At 40.9% G+C, this 15869-nt stretch overlaps 2 protein-coding genes across 4 annotated transcripts; one reads left to right on the top strand and one right to left on the bottom strand.

The window, feature by feature from the left end:
• Positions 1–386: 386 nt before the first annotated feature.
• On the bottom strand, positions 387–6997 carry ap3m1 (adaptor related protein complex 3 subunit mu 1). 2 transcript variants are annotated; one of them, XM_038738128.1, is made up of 9 exons: positions 6860–6997; positions 4605–4882; positions 4117–4288; positions 3848–3985; positions 3651–3736; positions 3419–3552; positions 2755–2962; positions 2221–2365; positions 387–1426 (listed from the first exon to the last, which is right to left on the bottom strand). In XM_038738128.1, exons 2-9 carry the CDS (start codon positions 4875–4877, stop codon positions 1326–1328), a joined length of 1257 nt encoding a protein of 418 aa, XP_038594056.1. In that variant the 5' UTR covers positions 4878–4882; positions 6860–6997; the 3' UTR covers positions 387–1325. The 2 variants fall into 2 exon arrangements, with proteins under 2 accessions (XP_038594056.1, XP_038594055.1); XM_038738127.1 differs by lacking the exon at positions 6860–6997 and adding an exon at positions 5252–5477.
• adka (adenosine kinase a) lies at positions 6094–14664 on the top strand. Of its 2 annotated transcripts, none has more exons than XM_038738129.1 (11): positions 6094–6256; positions 8312–8386; positions 9670–9723; positions 11331–11409; positions 11543–11715; positions 11826–11934; positions 12159–12329; positions 12446–12481; positions 12581–12695; positions 12800–12886; positions 12988–14664. In XM_038738129.1, the coding sequence occupies exons 1-11, from the start codon at positions 6165–6167 to the stop codon at positions 13119–13121; spliced, it is 1125 nt and encodes a 374-aa protein (XP_038594057.1). In that variant the 5' UTR covers positions 6094–6164; the 3' UTR covers positions 13122–14664. The 2 variants fall into 2 exon arrangements, with proteins under 2 accessions (XP_038594057.1, XP_038594058.1); XM_038738130.1 differs by lacking the exon at positions 6094–6256 and adding an exon at positions 7078–7233.
• The last annotated feature ends 1205 nt before the right edge of the window (positions 14665–15869 follow it).

The raw sequence follows: 15869 nt of genomic DNA, 5'->3' as shown, positions 1-15869 counted from the left end.
GCCTTCATAAGTCACTGGAGTGTTATGGGGCAATAAGGCTTAACTTGATATATTCATCACATTCAATACAGGTCTACAACCATGCTAGCAGCTCTGTGAGGCTGTACTAAGCCACAGCAATGCTTTAAGCTAAATGCTAACATCAGTATGCTAACAAGCTCACAATGACAATGCTAGCATGCTTAAGTTGAACATGTTACCATGATTATCATGTTATTTTAACGTGTTAGCATGCTATAATTTGCTAATTATCACTAAAAGCAAAATAAAGTCAAGGCTGATAAGAAGTTGTTGTTGAGATACTTCAGTCGGGACCACAGTGGGGGGGACAGTGCCGTCCTTATAGATCCATGCTGCTAGCATGGCTAAAAAAGCACACATGGACACACCATTTTAAAGCTTTTATCGGACATCTTATACACTGAAATACAGATTCAACTTCAGACAGTTGCTTTAAGTAGTATTTTCCGTGTGGACAATTGATTGTGCAAATACTGTGCTGAGTAAAGAAGTTGCATTCAAGATTATGTGAGGATCTTGTAGAGTGCTTTATTACACAACTGCTCCCAACAACCTGCCTGAATCACTAGCTCGTATCTAGGCCCTGTAGATAATTGTACACGGTCCCTAAGTCAAACTATGTACCTTAGTTATAAGATATATCTTTTAACATATCCTTCCCTCAGGCCTCATAAAAAAATGCAGTTTGCGCTGTAGTATGCTATAAAAGCACCTTAACCTACCATTACAAGGCCACATTAAAGAGTGAATGTGTGCAAAAATACCTGCCTCAAGACACACCGCAGCTACTCAGAAAGTAGATACGACATAAAATTTTTCGAAAATAAACATATACAAGTATAAAACTTGCTACCTTATATTACGTAAAAAGGTTTTCAAAAGGCATGGAAGATATGCAAGTAAGATTGTGTAGGTGCGTGAAGTAGCAAGGATTAAGGCAGTGACCTGCGAGTGTCCCTTTTCAAACAGAAATATTCCCCTTAGGCAACACTCAGAAGGTGTTAGACAAAAAAAAAAGAAAGATAAGATATTCAGAAATATTCCAAAAAGTTGGATGGAAACAAGCAAATAATAGCACTTCAGCAAGGTCACATTGATTATTAAGGTTTCCCTTACAAATACCATCAGTGATATATATGTAATGCCAAACACAATAAATAACTGTTACAATGCAAAACTGTTCATTAATAATAAGCCAGAGCATAATTATGTAAGACTTATTGAAGAGCTGACTCAGGGGGTCGGTAACCTTTCCCCCTATTTGGCACATTGGATTGTTGACCTTTGGGTCTGTCACTTGTCACTCAGGTTCGCACTTGGAATTTCCCCGCTTTAGTCACATATTTGACCCCTTTGAATGGTTTATACTTCTCTCCGAACATGTCAAGACGATTCACCTTAAGACCTGTACAGAGGGAAGAAAGGCTAAATGAGCAATCAACTACATCAATTCTGACACATATGCACAACCACAGCAACAGGACCGACTCATGCTTCGTTCCAGGCAACATCGGAACTTGGAAATTTCCGACCTCCAACTAGAAAAACTACCCTGGAACGCCACCTGAAGTCAGATTTCCTACTTGTGAACCACAAGTAGCAGCTGAATTACACCACAAAACAATGTCAGCACCCATAAATGCACACATTGTAAATGGTAAACCATAAACAAAAAAAAGCAACAAAAAGTATATTTGCATGTATTTAATTTAAAATAATACATACTGTCATATAGTAAAACCTGTTCTACATGTACATTGATGCAGAAATATGTTAGGCCTATTAGGTAGCTGGCTACAGTAAGGAATCTCATAAAGTCATCTTCTCTGCATAAAAGTTATTGTTAAAAATGCATTAGGAAGTGTAACCAACAACACTGACTGACTTGAGGGTTACCAACTGATGTAGCTAGAGGGGTACACAGAACTAGTAAAGTATAGGCTATTTATGTCAGTTGTTGTAGTTAAACTGTCATCCTTTTAATTAACACCTAAAACACTGCTGAGGGTACAGCTGTGCATACACTGTGTCATGGTCAGCCATGGTTTTCGTTCACTTTTGGCGTCACGCACCACTATGCACCTGGAACGCACTGAGGTCGAAGTCGGAAGTTTCAACTGGGAAATATCCCCGTTCCGACCGGTCTCGAACGTGGCATCAGACTCCGTTCAACGGTGCCAGTCCTGTAGCGAGGATTACCTGATATGGCCAGCTGCTGGATCTTCAGGTCAATGTTGATTGAGGGGTTATCTTCAGGTTTGGGAGCTCCTGCCTGCGTACTCAGACTGCCTCGCAAGTTAGGGAGCTTCTGGGGGTTCAGTTTCCCAATGTCCCAAACCAACACCTAACAAAACACAAACAGGCATCGAATAAGGACCAATTAACAAAATGATTCTTAATTTTTGCTTTATTTTCCCCATAATACCACCAGTTCTGATCACAATTACACCACTTGTTTCACAATAGAGCTACCTAGGTCATGTGCAAAAAATCTAGTCCATAAGTGTGTAATTTTGTAATGAGACATGTTATTAAAGAGAGAATCATTCATATAAAAAAGGCAGGTAAGAAATACAGTGCAGTGCTGTAGTGACGCATTTGAAACTGAGCAGTATCATGGGAACTGATGGGATAAAAAGGGCCCACATTCAAAAGTAGAAGGTGTTCTAACCTCTCATTTAGCGCATACCTACTATATAACTGCTTACGACAGCCTTGTAAACGGTTGGTTACCTTTGTAGTGAGGTCGTAGGTGTAGTTTCCCTGTGTGGCTGTGAGGTTGACATTGAGCACAGCTTTAGGCATGTGGATAGTGACCATCAAGGCCTCCACCGTCTTCCCCATGTTCTGCTTGGGTCCGATTGTGATGTCCAGGCGACCAGAGGGTCCCGTGTCAAAGAAACTGATGTTCTGCTTCACGTACACTGGAATGGCCACAAGACTGAGGAAGGAAATGAACACAATTGACCACGATAACAATCAACAGTTTCAGGGGTGGCTCAGAGACTAGAGGTGAACATGATGTTCCACAAACTGATTATTTTATTGGATATCAAAAGGGAACCATGTTTTAAAATCTATAAATGTCTAAATTGGTTAAGGCGATAATTTGGGGGAAAGTATACTTACTTACCTAGAATCAGCCCTATTGGTTATTTACATGCAGTTTAAAATGATGTCAGTATTAGCCTATTTTAACTCAATTGTTAGTTGTCTATGGGATCAAGTAGCTGATCACATATACATGCAGGAATTGAACTAAACTAAAAAGGCGTGTGTTTTGAAGCTTTGTCCAATGGGAAGCCCATAGTCTCACACAAACCCCTGCACTACACTAAAGTCATACCAGATCATTTATACATTACCTGATAGATTTCTGTATCAATTCTGTGCTTACTTTTGAGAGCTGACATGATAGCTCATGAGTGTGAAGTTTCCGTCTGGCGGGATGAAGGAGAGGACACGCTCTGACTCCCAGCGTTTGAAGCGCACACACGGGTGGAAACTCACGTCGTCGAGAAGACTAGGATTCTGTCGCCAAAAACAACAAGTTGAATTTTACACTGTGACAGACGAATAAGTAGACCACAAAAGGAGAAAAACGCCGTGCTAACAGGAAGTGAACTCACCATGAAGGACAGAGTCAGGTCAGGCATCCCACTGAGCTTCACACAGGCATCAATTACACCCTGGATCTCTGCAAATACTGTTGTACCTGAATAAGAAAGATTGAAGGGGTGCATGCATGTTTAAAGACTGACAAGATCAAATTATATAATCTTCCAGGAAAAGTAGGAACATATCCAACTGCCATGGTTGTTTGTACCTGATTTGTCCAGAATGACATCTATTTCCTCTATCACATCAAAATATGCTTCGTTATTGGTGTATTTAACACCAGCCCGCCTCCAGGGGATATTGGACAATTGACCTGTTGGCAACATATCGCCAACGTTGCTGCCTCCTGGGAAATGCACAAGACAAAGGCAAAAACATCATGTATACATAAACATTGCAGATTGTATTTGGTTTCCAGATCAGTAAACAGAGTCTAGACTGACCTTTAACATCAGAGTCAGGGTGACTTATGTTTACCTGTGAGCGTATTGACAACAGATCGCAGGATGGTGGGAGGCCTGATCATCTCCTTAAGGACATTGGACTCTGTCGCTAATGGAAACCCGTTGTCCAACATCTCCTCCAACAGCTCATACACCGTCACCACATTTTCCTTTATTATACTTTCTGAGCACTCTCCAAAGTAGTCCTGTCAACAGAAACAAACCTTTCAAATAGTGGGATACGATTGAGAGATGTTATGGTGCTACAAATTAAGCACAATATTTTCCACTATAGCTGTTTGGTCCAGAACAAATGTGCACCGTCTTTGTCCTCAGCAACAATTTCCTATTAAATTGCATTCAGGGAGGTGAAATCTGATCACTTGAGATGTCAAATGTGAACCGCAATCCATCTAAACTAGGCTACATCTAGACAATCTGCATACACAGGAAACTAAGTTTGAACAGAAACAAAGATGCAAGACATCTATCTAGAAAAATGAACACAGAGCTTAATCACACCTGAATTGTTTCTGCCACTCTGTGCAGGAACTCAATGACAAACAGTGGAGGGACTTCAGTCTGGATGACAGACAGGAAGAAGAGCTTCTCCCTGTATATGGAGATGAGATAGTGGTGTGGGGTCTGCAGGACAGGGGGCACATTCTCCGGGTCGAATGCTTTCTCCTTCGCCTCAAAAAAGTAATCACACACACTCCGGCTGATGACACTCTTCCAGTGTTTCTCCAGGAAGATGTCTCCAGAGTGATTAATCAGGAACAGACTGTGGATCATCTCAGCTGCAACAATGAGGTGGTTGTTGATGTTAGTAGTGCTCTGTGTTATTGAGTAAAAGTGACTAAATCAGCAGTTTTAAAAAACTTAACTCCTCATTAAGTAGTGTGCCCAAATCAACGCAATGCAAATGTAAAGCAGTGTCATTTGTCAACATTTGCATAGTGTCAATATGCCAAACAAACTTCAACCTCAGGTAACTTAACCAGCTGGCTAGCAATCTGAGATTGGCAAATTCGGACACGTTTACCATCTGCTTCTTAATGCTAAAAAAAGAATTAAATACACTTGAGAGTGAGAAGCATAAAAGCAACATAAAGGCTCTAACAGAGGACAATGTCTACAAAGTTTTACATTGTGTTAAAAAGTTTTACCTGCTAACTCCAGTCGACTGTGCCAATGACTTCGTGCCAATATGGCAGAATTGTCAGAGTTGCTGAGTAGACGCCTGCAGATCGATGCATACGTAAACACAACGAAGTCACGAGTACATATCGACAAATCAGAAGAACAAGGCCCACATACTATTAGTAAAGTATTGACATATATGCTGGATGGTTTAAATATCAAGCAACTCTAGTGTCAACTTCATCGAAACTTTTAAAGCAAAGTTTCGCACTTTTTAATCAGGCAACTTCTGCGGGCAGCTAAACCTCAGCGATAAATGTGATGAAGTGGGATTTTGTTACCCTCAGTGTAGCCTTTCAGGTTTCAGGCTGTTATATCGGGTGCAGGCAGAATAATGCAAATGTTACTTGGCAGAGATCTAGCAGATCTCTAAACATAATAATTTGATGGTCAGCTTTAATAGCCACATTGTATTATATTGTATAGATTTAGCTCTGGCTCTAGTGTCCACCAATGCCTGTTGGAGATACTTGTCTCTTGCTGCTAAACTATGTTTACCAGCTGGTTACTAACTTTGTCTGCTTTATGGTTCTGGATATTGTATTGTATTTCAGAGTTTTTTGGAGCAGTAAAAGTTTACCAAAAGTTGTATATATACCATAGACTGTGTAAAAAATATATATAAACTGGATATACTATCTAAACTGGTCGATACAGCTTTTTGCACCGCGCGCTCCCGCGGACGGTAGTCACTTTTTGGCCCGACACGTTTCCCCGTTTTCCCCTGTAAAACCTAAATGTAATGTAAGGGTTTTGATTGGTGGAGCGACGTACGGCTGCCTGCGAGGCTCTACGCAGGGCACGAAACCTCATCGGGGTTAGCACGACCGCGTTTTCACACCGGGAGAGGTGATTAATGTTCAACGTGCCAGGTCAGACATGGCTTCCGAAGAACCAAAAGCAAAGAAACAAAAACTTTCAGAGGAGGAGAAGACAGAGCCTCCAACCAAAAAGCCTCCTGCCAAACTAAGGTAACCGAAAGCCAAAAGAGAAGAAAGCTAACATAACAAGCCTCCTCTCTGCAGAGCGAGGAGACACGACCCTCCTCTGAGTTCATTGAATGCTAATGTGGGCACAGTGTGTGAATGAAATTATGAGGTCGAACATTTTGGGTTTCTTGTTCAATGTCTGTATGATCCACCACGGTAGAGAGAAGACAACGCTGTTTATAGCGGGTGTAAAGTCCTTTGATGTAACGTTAGCTAAGTTATCTTTCCAAATGCAGTTACAGCGATGATGTTAACGTTTAACTAATTGTAACGTAAGGTCAGAAGCGTTTAGACCCTGCTGTTGTTAAAACCCCTCCGTGAAATCTACAAAGTGTGCCAATATCTAATCTGGGTTCAACGTGACAACCACCTGCCCCTGCATGTTTTAAAGCTGCAGAAAGAAATACTCATCTTGGCACGTCCATTCAGTGCCAAGGATTGCTCCGCTGCTTGGTATAGCAACGATTGCTGCAGATAAAGCTTGCACAGTCCATCCTGTAACTTACCAGCTCCCCAAACAATTAATTGCCAAGCAGTCACGTGGCCGTGAAAATGTAATGTGTTTGTTTTGTTTTGTTTTTTTACCTCCCCTGAATAAATCTTGACTCTGTCACGGTGCATCACTCGGCGACTTCCCTTATTCAACTCAGCTGAAACCTGCTGTTGTCATATCGTGGTATCTATCATCAGCACGCTTCTCACGATGAGGCTGGAATCGGCAAGACAAGCCAATCACCAGACAGACAGACTGTGCAGGTCCGTCCCCCGCCTAAGCTCAAGCAGTCAGTCCAGAGTAGGAGGAGCTGTTGTTGCAGAGGGAAATCGATCTGCTTGCACACTGAGCTGAAATTGTGAAGTTTTTGAACGCTCAATTCCTCCTGAGCCGGTTTTAGGTTGCTCAACAGGTCTGTCAGTATCTCGCTGATGCACAGAGAGAGGGACACCATGTCTGCTGCAAGGTAAGACCAGGCTGACAGAGAGAGTGTTAGTCTAAAGGCAGGCATGGGTTTTGGTTTAGTGTCATTGGCAAGCCCAGTAATCACCTCATGGCACATTGGCAAATGTATGTAGTGTAGGAAATGATACTGTGGGTGTGGCATCTGCTGGGGTTTTCTGTGACCAAAACCCATCTGGGTAGCATAAGTCACTGTCTGCCATGTAACTACGTCTCTGTATGCTTTGCTTTTTCAAAAGCCGTTCTTCTCTGTTGCTTCTTCGTGCCTCATTAAATATTGATCTCAGGCGAGTGTAGAAAGAGAATTGATTAGGGGAAGAAACAGGCTAGCACATGTTAATGTGGAGGTGGCATCTGCTAGGCGCTTCGTTCAAAGACTTGCTCCATCTGGGGTTTTCCCAGAAACACGACTTTTGTAGTGACATAACTGACTAGCATGCACAGATATAGTAGTTACATGTATTATGAACACGGTACCTTTAATCTGTGCCAGACACAGGTCATTCAGTACTTGCTTATAGCTGCAGACACTGGCAGTAGTTGGTCACTGATGTTAAAGATAGGTTCGTTATGTGTTGACACAAAACCCAGAGGTGCCTTTTTAGTCGGCGTCTCATTGAGTTGATCCTCAGTGTGGTGGGAACGTTGCTGTGTTTGCAGAAAATGATGTTTTTGGCATCATAAGGTTATGATTTGCTCTGATATTCAAGCCCTGTGCTCAGTTGTTTGCTCCAGGAAAGAACAGACTGCACAAACACAGAGACAGACATCCTACTGCTGTCCTGATTTTTCCTTGCTGTGAATGTCATAACATGGTTACATGCATGACTGACCGTCAACCCCACACATATTATTTTGCAATGGTTGTTGATTACACTGTGGCTCTCAGACATGTGCTATTTCTGCTTTTTTTTCTGTGTGAATAGAAGCTTTTAACTCATGTGATGTGAAGTCACATGGAAACAAAACTGGATTTTTCAAAGTAGTGTTTAACTCTGGAATAAAAACCCAGCACCACACCCAGCAAACCACAAAGCCAAGCCCTGTTTTTTTTGTTTTAACGCTTAATCTTTACATTTCAGCCCTAACTCACTCTTTGGCATGGGAAACCCCTTACTGGACATCTGTGCTGTAGTGGACAAAGACTTCTTGGACAAGTAAGTTAAAGGACTGAAGCAATGGAGTCACAATTCAGTCCTCACTGCTAATTGGCGTGGAAATGCTCAAACTGGTTGTACATCTACTACCCAGTAGATTCACAAGGGACTCCTCAAAAGTTAATTTAAATGAAAAATTTAAACATCAGTGCAAATATTGCACCATTTATGTTGACCCTAGAATTATATAGGCAAAGAAATGTTGAATGAAGACGTGGAGCTTAAGTCCATCTTCTTGTTGCTGTAAAGTCTCCATAAAGCATAGCCACAGTTAAATCAAGTGCGATATAGACATTTGAGGTCCCCTCAGTGACGGTCTGACTATGAGAGAAAGAGGTTTTTTGTAGAGGATGTAATTTGATCAGTGGAGACACAAGAGAGCAAAGCAGACTCATAATCATTGTTAACAGAGCTGCATGTCCATCAGATGTATTGCTTTAATGTATCTGTAAAATATACTTGTGTGTGTGTGTGTGTGTGTGTGTGTGTATATATATATATATATATATATATATGAGAGACAGTGTAGCATTACATCCCAGTGAGGTGATACTTACTGTTCTAGTTGAGTGAAACAGTCAATGCCTCTCATTGATTTTATTTTTTTTAGTTTATCTATAAAATTCTTTTTTAAAATGTAGTTAGCAAAGCACAAAAAAATCAGTATCTAAATCTCAACAATTCACCTTTTTAAGTTCAACAAATTAAGTTAAGAAATGTTATTTACCTAAATCTGTACAGTGAGATTAGTCCTTTTCTGGTCTGTACAAGCTCTGCCCTTTGCCCTGGTCAACACTGAGTGGACCAGGGCAAAGAGTTCCTCTGGGTTCCAGCTCAGGCTCTGCTCTCAAACCCTTTATATAAACTCCTGGATTAGAGTTAAACCAACCAACCACAGTTGAATTCAGTCTCACACCGAATAAAGCAGGAACTGTAGAAATGCACTTTAATCCCCAACCTACCTTTGTCTTTCGAAGAAACTCTGTTTAGCATCACTGACCAACATATTGATTTGGGCTAAGCAGTGGTAGGTAGTAACAAAGGCACTTTCACAGTTTCTCAAAGCCTACGATTTAATGGCTGAATGATTTTATTAATCACATTCTCCATTGCTGTGAACAATCCATTTGGCAGCACCACCTTTGTAGCTGCAATACTTATCCACATAAACATAATACTTATCATTGTTGTAATTATTTCCATAATCATTTTTAATTTAGCATATATTTCTGATGACATGGAGAAACTAATGCTTCTTTTTGTCTCCCTTTAATTATTTGCAGGTACACTCTGAAACCCAATGACCAGATCCTGGCAGAGGGAAAACACAAAGCACTGTTCGTATCTCCTATATTGCAACATTTCCTGTATAATATTAGTTTTGGTAGAGCTCTTAGACATATACTGACAGGCTTTGTAATCTGCAGAGGGACAAAATGAATATGTTTCAGTTTATACCAAGTTTGCTGCTGTCTGTTCTGGAGTGGGCTAGTCAAAACAGGCGCACCCTCCTTTATAGATGGCCAATGGCATAACAGTAGATCCAGCACAGAGGGCTTGTCTCAGCCAACGGCAAACTAGGACACTTCACCTCCCAGTCCCTCTGAGACAAGAGTCAGAAAGCAAACATTTAACAGCAGGAGATAAAAAAGTCCTGTGTGAATGTGTGTGAGAGAGAGAGGATTGTATTAGTGTATTCTGAATAAAGAAAAGTGAGATAATTTACAACAGATATAGTCTATAGGAAGAGTGGGGCCATAGTCATCCCCACTTTATTTTTCTCCCAGATATCTCCCCCTCTGCAACCTCTGGCTATCTCAGGACCTTTAACAGAAATGTGTTGTTATACGTTCCAAAGACATATTTGAACACACTGTCTTTATTACTGATTAATCGGGCCGATATCTGGCCTTTTGAGATAATCGGCATTACCAGATACTGCACTCACGAGGTCTATATAAAAATCTTTTTTTTTTAAATCGGCAGGAAGCCTTGTCAGTGTGGCTGCTGTGAAACAATGTTAGCGCTCCCCTTGTGAGTTTTGGGAAGGTGGTGGAAAAGTTTCCAGCCCTAAATTTCCTTCTTTTCTAAATGTTAAGAAGTTTCTCCTTAATGACAGCATCTAATCTAAAACCATTACTAGCATTAAATATATATTCCTATTCTGTAGTAGTTGAATGACGTCACTTCTCACAAACTGTACCCTGCTCTCCCTTAAACAGGCGCATTCTTACATCTACAGCATAACCCAATGGATTTTTTTCATTAATTAATAAAAATTCTATCTAAAAAAACATGTTACTGGCCAAGATAACCAAGTATATAAGATTGTACTCTACATTGAAAATGGAATTGTACATGACTTATTTTTCATACTGGCATTATATATTGGCCATCAGCCGTCCTGCTTTCTAAATATCCGCATCAACATTGGCCATTTAAAAACCCATATCTGTCAACCACTTGTTTCTAACAGTCACATAAACCATACAGACACACATCTGCGTGTAGGTTGGTATGACTGCTATATTTGCACAACAGGGCAAATTAGAGATGCTTTAGCCTTAAGTGGAACATCAAAGCACTGCTTCAGTCATTGTGTTGCGTAACGGGCGCAAATAGTATCATCAGTTATCAGTCATGTATGTATTGCATCTTTCACCTGGAAAAAATATAGTCCATCACCAGATGGAGGTTACTGACTATCGAGCTATATCCATCACCATGCACACCACAGGGAAATGGGGAAACGGGTAGCCTTGCTCTATGCAAAGTTTAAAACATCCACCTTCTACCATCTGTAAAGCACACCAATTAATATGTTATATCTTGTTTGTTTTAGTTTCGACAGCAAGCAAGACTAGCTCTGTCAGGCTTTGTGTTGAGAGAGAGAGTGAGTATAAAAAAGAAATAAATAATGTGAATTACATGTTTCTCTGTCTAGATTTGAGGAGCTAGTGAAGAAGTTCAAAGTTGAATACCATGCTGGAGGAGCCACACAGAACGCAATAAAGATTGCTCAGGTCCGTCGTTTACACACAAACACTTAAGTCCCTGTTTTGTCACCCCAGCGATGCTCTGTGAAAAACTTACTGTAAATGTGGTGTCAGTGAGTAGCTGACTGATGCTTATCAGAGCTGTTGTCGCTGTCTGTAGTGGATGATCCAAGAACCCCATAATGTGGGCACGTTCTTTGGCTGCATTGGCAAAGACAAGTTTGGAGAGATCCTAAAGCAGAAGTCTGAGGAGGCCCACGTTGATGCCCACTACTACGAGCAAGATGAAGAGCCCACAGGGACATGTGCTGCTTGCATCACCGGAGATAACAGGTGGAGGAGTAGGATGATGATGATGATAATAATAATAATAAGCAGCATATGTTCACTCATTATAATCTCATCTGCCTACAACGCATCTCTTGTTTTCATCCTCGTCTCAGGTCTCTGGTAGCTAACCTAGCTGCTGCCAACTGTTATAAGAAGGATAAGCATCTAGACCTGGAAGAAAACTGGAAGCTGGTGGAAAAAGCTAAAGTCTACTATATTGCTGTAAGTAGTAGTTACTAAACTACTATATGGTGCGTTTGTGCCATTTGCTTCTGACATTTAGGTCAACTTGTGCTGTCACTTCACCTTAGTACCCTTGGGTAATCGCCAGAGGTTCCAGACATAGTGTTGCAGTTTCTGTTCAAGATTTTACTACTTGCAACTCATTACAGTCCGTCAAGATATAAAAAGATCAGTCTTGACCCAATGTCACCTTTTGCTTTCAGGGTTTCTTCCTCACTGTCTCTTTGGAGTCAATTCTGAAAGTGTCGAAGCATGCGTCTGAAAATAACAAGCTGTTTTGCCTAAACCTCTCCGCGCCTTTCATCTGCCAATTCTTCAAGGATAAGCTCATGCAGGTTATGCCCTACGTTGATGTGCTGTTCGGCAATGAGACGGTAAACCAGACTTTCACAGTACATCCTTCACATAGTCTGAATAGTGGCTGCACGAGTTTGTTCACTGCTTTGTGTCTGCCAGATGTTGACGATACAATCTTTTCTTCATTCTTCAGGAGGCACTTGCATTCGCTAAAGAGCAAGACTTCGAGGTGAGTGGACTAACAATCTCATTTATCTCTTGCACATGATTAGTGCTTATTTTTTCATGGATTTTATGCAGTGGTTGTGTTAATGTGTATTGTCTGTAGACCGAGGACATTAAGGAAGTTGCCAAGAAAGCCCAGGCTTTGCCCAAAGACAACACAAAGAGACAAAGGATTGTAGTGTTGACCCAGGGGAAGGACGAAACTGTGATTGCTTTGAGTAAGATTTTCTATTTTCCTTTCCTTATGTTAGTCTTATTTCTCTGTGTCGTATATCTACTAGAGGTAGACTGTAGATGTGTCATTTTCCTTCTGTGTGTTCAGGTGACAAGATCGAGACATTCCCTGTATTGAAGATTGACCCCAAGGACATTGTTGACACAAACGGTGCCGGTGATGCGTTTGTAGGAGGTGAGAGTTTCCTGAGTTTCCTGTGTTTTCATTTCGACATGTTTCTCGGTTGCTTTTTGTCTTTCGCGCATTTCTATTAAAGTGGTCCCTCGGTTGTGCAGGTTTCCTGTCTGAGCTTGTTCGGGAGAAACCACTGGATAAGTGCGTGAAAGCGGCACACTACGCTGCCAATGTCATCATCAGACGAGCAGGTTGCACTTTTCCAGAGAAGCCTGACTTCAACTCCGACCCATGATTTCCTCTACAACCACTACCCTGATTTGTCAAATTTTATTTTATTTTTTTTAAATCAGCCAAACGTCCATGTTCATTTTCAATTCGTCTGGATAATTTCTTACCTATTGTTACTTGGGATCTCCTGAAATGTGTGCCTGTCCCTGTGTTCTCCACTTGGGGCCGCTAGAGGATCATGCAGCCAAGGGCTAAGGAAGATTTGTTTCTACACTAATGACCTTAAAAGAATCATGACACCACATGAAGTAATAATTTTGCTTAGGATCTAAACTGTTAAAGTTGTTTTTATGGACAGTCATTTTGGGATTGTTTCTAAATGTATTTTGGCTTTGACGCTTCCAGCGTCCGGCTGCACTGATGCCCATCAGACTGTGCTGCGAAAACTCGTGTTGACATCTCCCGAGTTTCTTCTCTTTGGAGACAGAATCAAAGAACAGGGTTATTTCCACACTGGGAGGACACATTTTACACTAAGGAATGAAATATCACTGTCAAGGAGGTTTTGGATATTGCATTTAGTTGTGCAGCATTGATTTGTTTTAGACTTTTTTTTAAAAATAGTAATTATTACTGATTATGACTTTAGATTTGTTACTATTTTAATTCAACAGGCCAGTTATGAATCCAAATGGTTTTCTTTTAAGCGTACACTTTTTAACGTGTCAAAGACTCACCCACTGAGTCCTGTGGCCGCTGTTAAATGTCAGCTTTACTGTGTCAGGGAAGTTCAGAAGTTAAAGTCACCATTGTGGAAGTTTATTTTTCCTCATGCTGTTCTGTGGGGCAGGTGCTTGTAATGAGTGCCTCCCCCCCATTGTTTCTCTGTAAAAGGTGTACGGAGGCCCACAGGTGTTATGTGAATCTGCATTTGTCTGTGCAGACCAGTGATGGTCAACTGGTGGCTTATGGGGTGGAAATGGACGCACAAAATCTCTAAAATGCATGTAATGGAGCTGGGATTGTTGGAAAAATGTCATTGCATTTTTATGTTCTGTCAGGTGAATACACTGGGCATTCAAAATTAAGACTTTACCTCCACTGATTATTTTTCACCAGAATTAGTGGACTGTGCTCTTTCTGGATGTTTGTTGATCTCTTGCAATATCAAAGAACAGGTAACCTGACTTCAGGACCGTCCGCCTTGCCAAATCAGATGTAAATGGAATGGAAATATGCCTTTTCACTTAATTAGATTTTGAAATGTTTGGAAGATTTTGTCGGATGTTTGTATGGAAGATACAAAAAAAACAAAGAAGAAACGATTGGGAGTGGGCTCAGGCCACACTGTGATATGGGGCCAAACATTTCAATATTTACCTGAGATTGTGTTTTCTGAATACTACGAGATGTTTTGAGACTTGTGTATGTGTTGGATGAAAATTATACACATTGCCTCTCTAGCCTGTTTCTTTAAATGGTAAGGTACACCAAAAAAACCTTATGTGGCAAATTCTTTCTGGTCTCAAATGGCACTCAAGTTGCTCGCCTCTGTGCTAGATGCTGTTGCATAAAATCTTCAAATAAAACTTGCAAGGTTGATCCTATTACTTGTTTGTGTTTCTGTTTTTGAGTGTTTTGTTTAATATTGAATACATTTTAAATATTCAATAAAAGATTGTTCTGAGATCTACACTGTATTATATATGTATGTATACATAGACTATATCGACAGAAGTACTGGGACGCACCTATCCCAATACCTTTGGTGGGGGCTGGGGGGTTTTTTTGTTTGTTTTTTTTTAAATGTGTTTTTTTCTTAGGGAAATCTTGATGCTACAACATACAATTTTGGACAACAGTTTGTGTGTGGCCTTTTCCTCTTTCAATGTCAATGCCAGCTCCATAAAGAAATGGTTTTCCCAGTTTGGTGTGGAAGAACTTGACTGGCCCACTCAGAGCCCTGACCTCAACCCTATCCAACACCTTAGGGATGATCTAGAACGGAGATTGCAAGCCAGGCCCTTGTGTCCCACATCAGTGTCTGACCTCACAAATGCTCTTCTGGATCAACGTGCAAACTCAAAAATCTTGCAGAAAGCCTTCCTAGAAGAGTGGAAGCTTTTAAAGCTGCAAAGGGAAACCAACTCTGTTAATGCCTGTGAATTTAGAATGGGATGTTGTAGGTGTCCCAGTACATTTGTCCATATATATATATGAAGTTTGTCCGTCTGAATATACAGAATGGAAGTCTGAATATATTGAATGAAATCGGACATCATTAAGGCACTGGTGTATGGAGGGATTATTTGGTGAGAACTAAAACTGAAAGTCGAAGTCGAAAATGAATTTGGTATTTAGGATAGGGCATTTTGTCGTTTAGCCATTTAGGATTTGGGGATTTAGGATTGGGGATTTGGGGATTTGGTGATTGAGGATTGAGTCGTGTATGCAAATGAAGAGGCGTGGCCCAAAGGCTGCAGGGAGGATTTGGAACAGCTGAGGGACTTTATGTGGCCTCTCACACAAAGTCAACAGTGAAAGGAGAGCTATCCATCTGACGAGAAAGCAGCAGACAGTACAGCAGGTAAGATATGATAACATTACCAAGTTAGCTATATTAGGCTAACTGTTGCTGACATGCATGAGTTATGATCGTGTCGGTACATGCAGGTTTTAAATGAGTCTATTAACCCCGCTGTTATAAACTGTAAAGATAAGGTGTAGAAGCTGTGTTTCTGGGTAATAGCACCATGCTGGGTAGGTGACAGGTGTGTGTGTACAGTGTTTGTGTGCTCTGAAAAACATAACA

Source organism: Micropterus salmoides, unplaced genomic scaffold, assembly GCF_014851395.1.
Source record: "Micropterus salmoides isolate LMB-PRFRI ecotype aquatic unplaced genomic scaffold, ASM1485139v1 Ms_hic_scaffold_22, whole genome shotgun sequence".
In the NCBI taxonomy this organism is placed as follows: domain Eukaryota; kingdom Metazoa; phylum Chordata; class Actinopteri; order Centrarchiformes; family Centrarchidae; genus Micropterus; species Micropterus salmoides.
This window is presented reverse-complemented; position numbering and strand designations above follow the sequence as displayed.

Bases quoted from the DNA above. Each gene is read 5' to 3' on its own strand.
- adka (XM_038738129.1), top strand. From the start codon at position 6,165: ATGGCTTCCGAAGAACCAAAAGCAAAGAAACAAAAACTTTCAGAGGAG. The intron at 11,716-11,825 runs GTGGAGGAGTAG...TCCTCGTCTCAG, and splicing joins TGCATCACCGGAGATAACAG to GTCTCTGGTAGCTAACCTAG. The intron at 11,935-12,158 runs GTAAGTAGTAGT...TTTTGCTTTCAG, and splicing joins CTAAAGTCTACTATATTGCT to GGTTTCTTCCTCACTGTCTC.
- ap3m1 (XM_038738128.1), bottom strand. From the start codon at position 4,877: ATGATCCACAGTCTGTTCCTGATTAATCACTCTGGAGACATCTTCCTG. The intron at 3,553-3,650 runs GTGAGTTCACTT...TTTTGGCGACAG, and splicing joins ACCTGACTCTGTCCTTCATG to AATCCTAGTCTTCTCGACGA. The intron at 1,427-2,220 runs GTAATCCTCGCT...CCCTCTGTACAG, and splicing joins CCAGCAGCTGGCCATATCAG to GTCTTAAGGTGAATCGTCTT.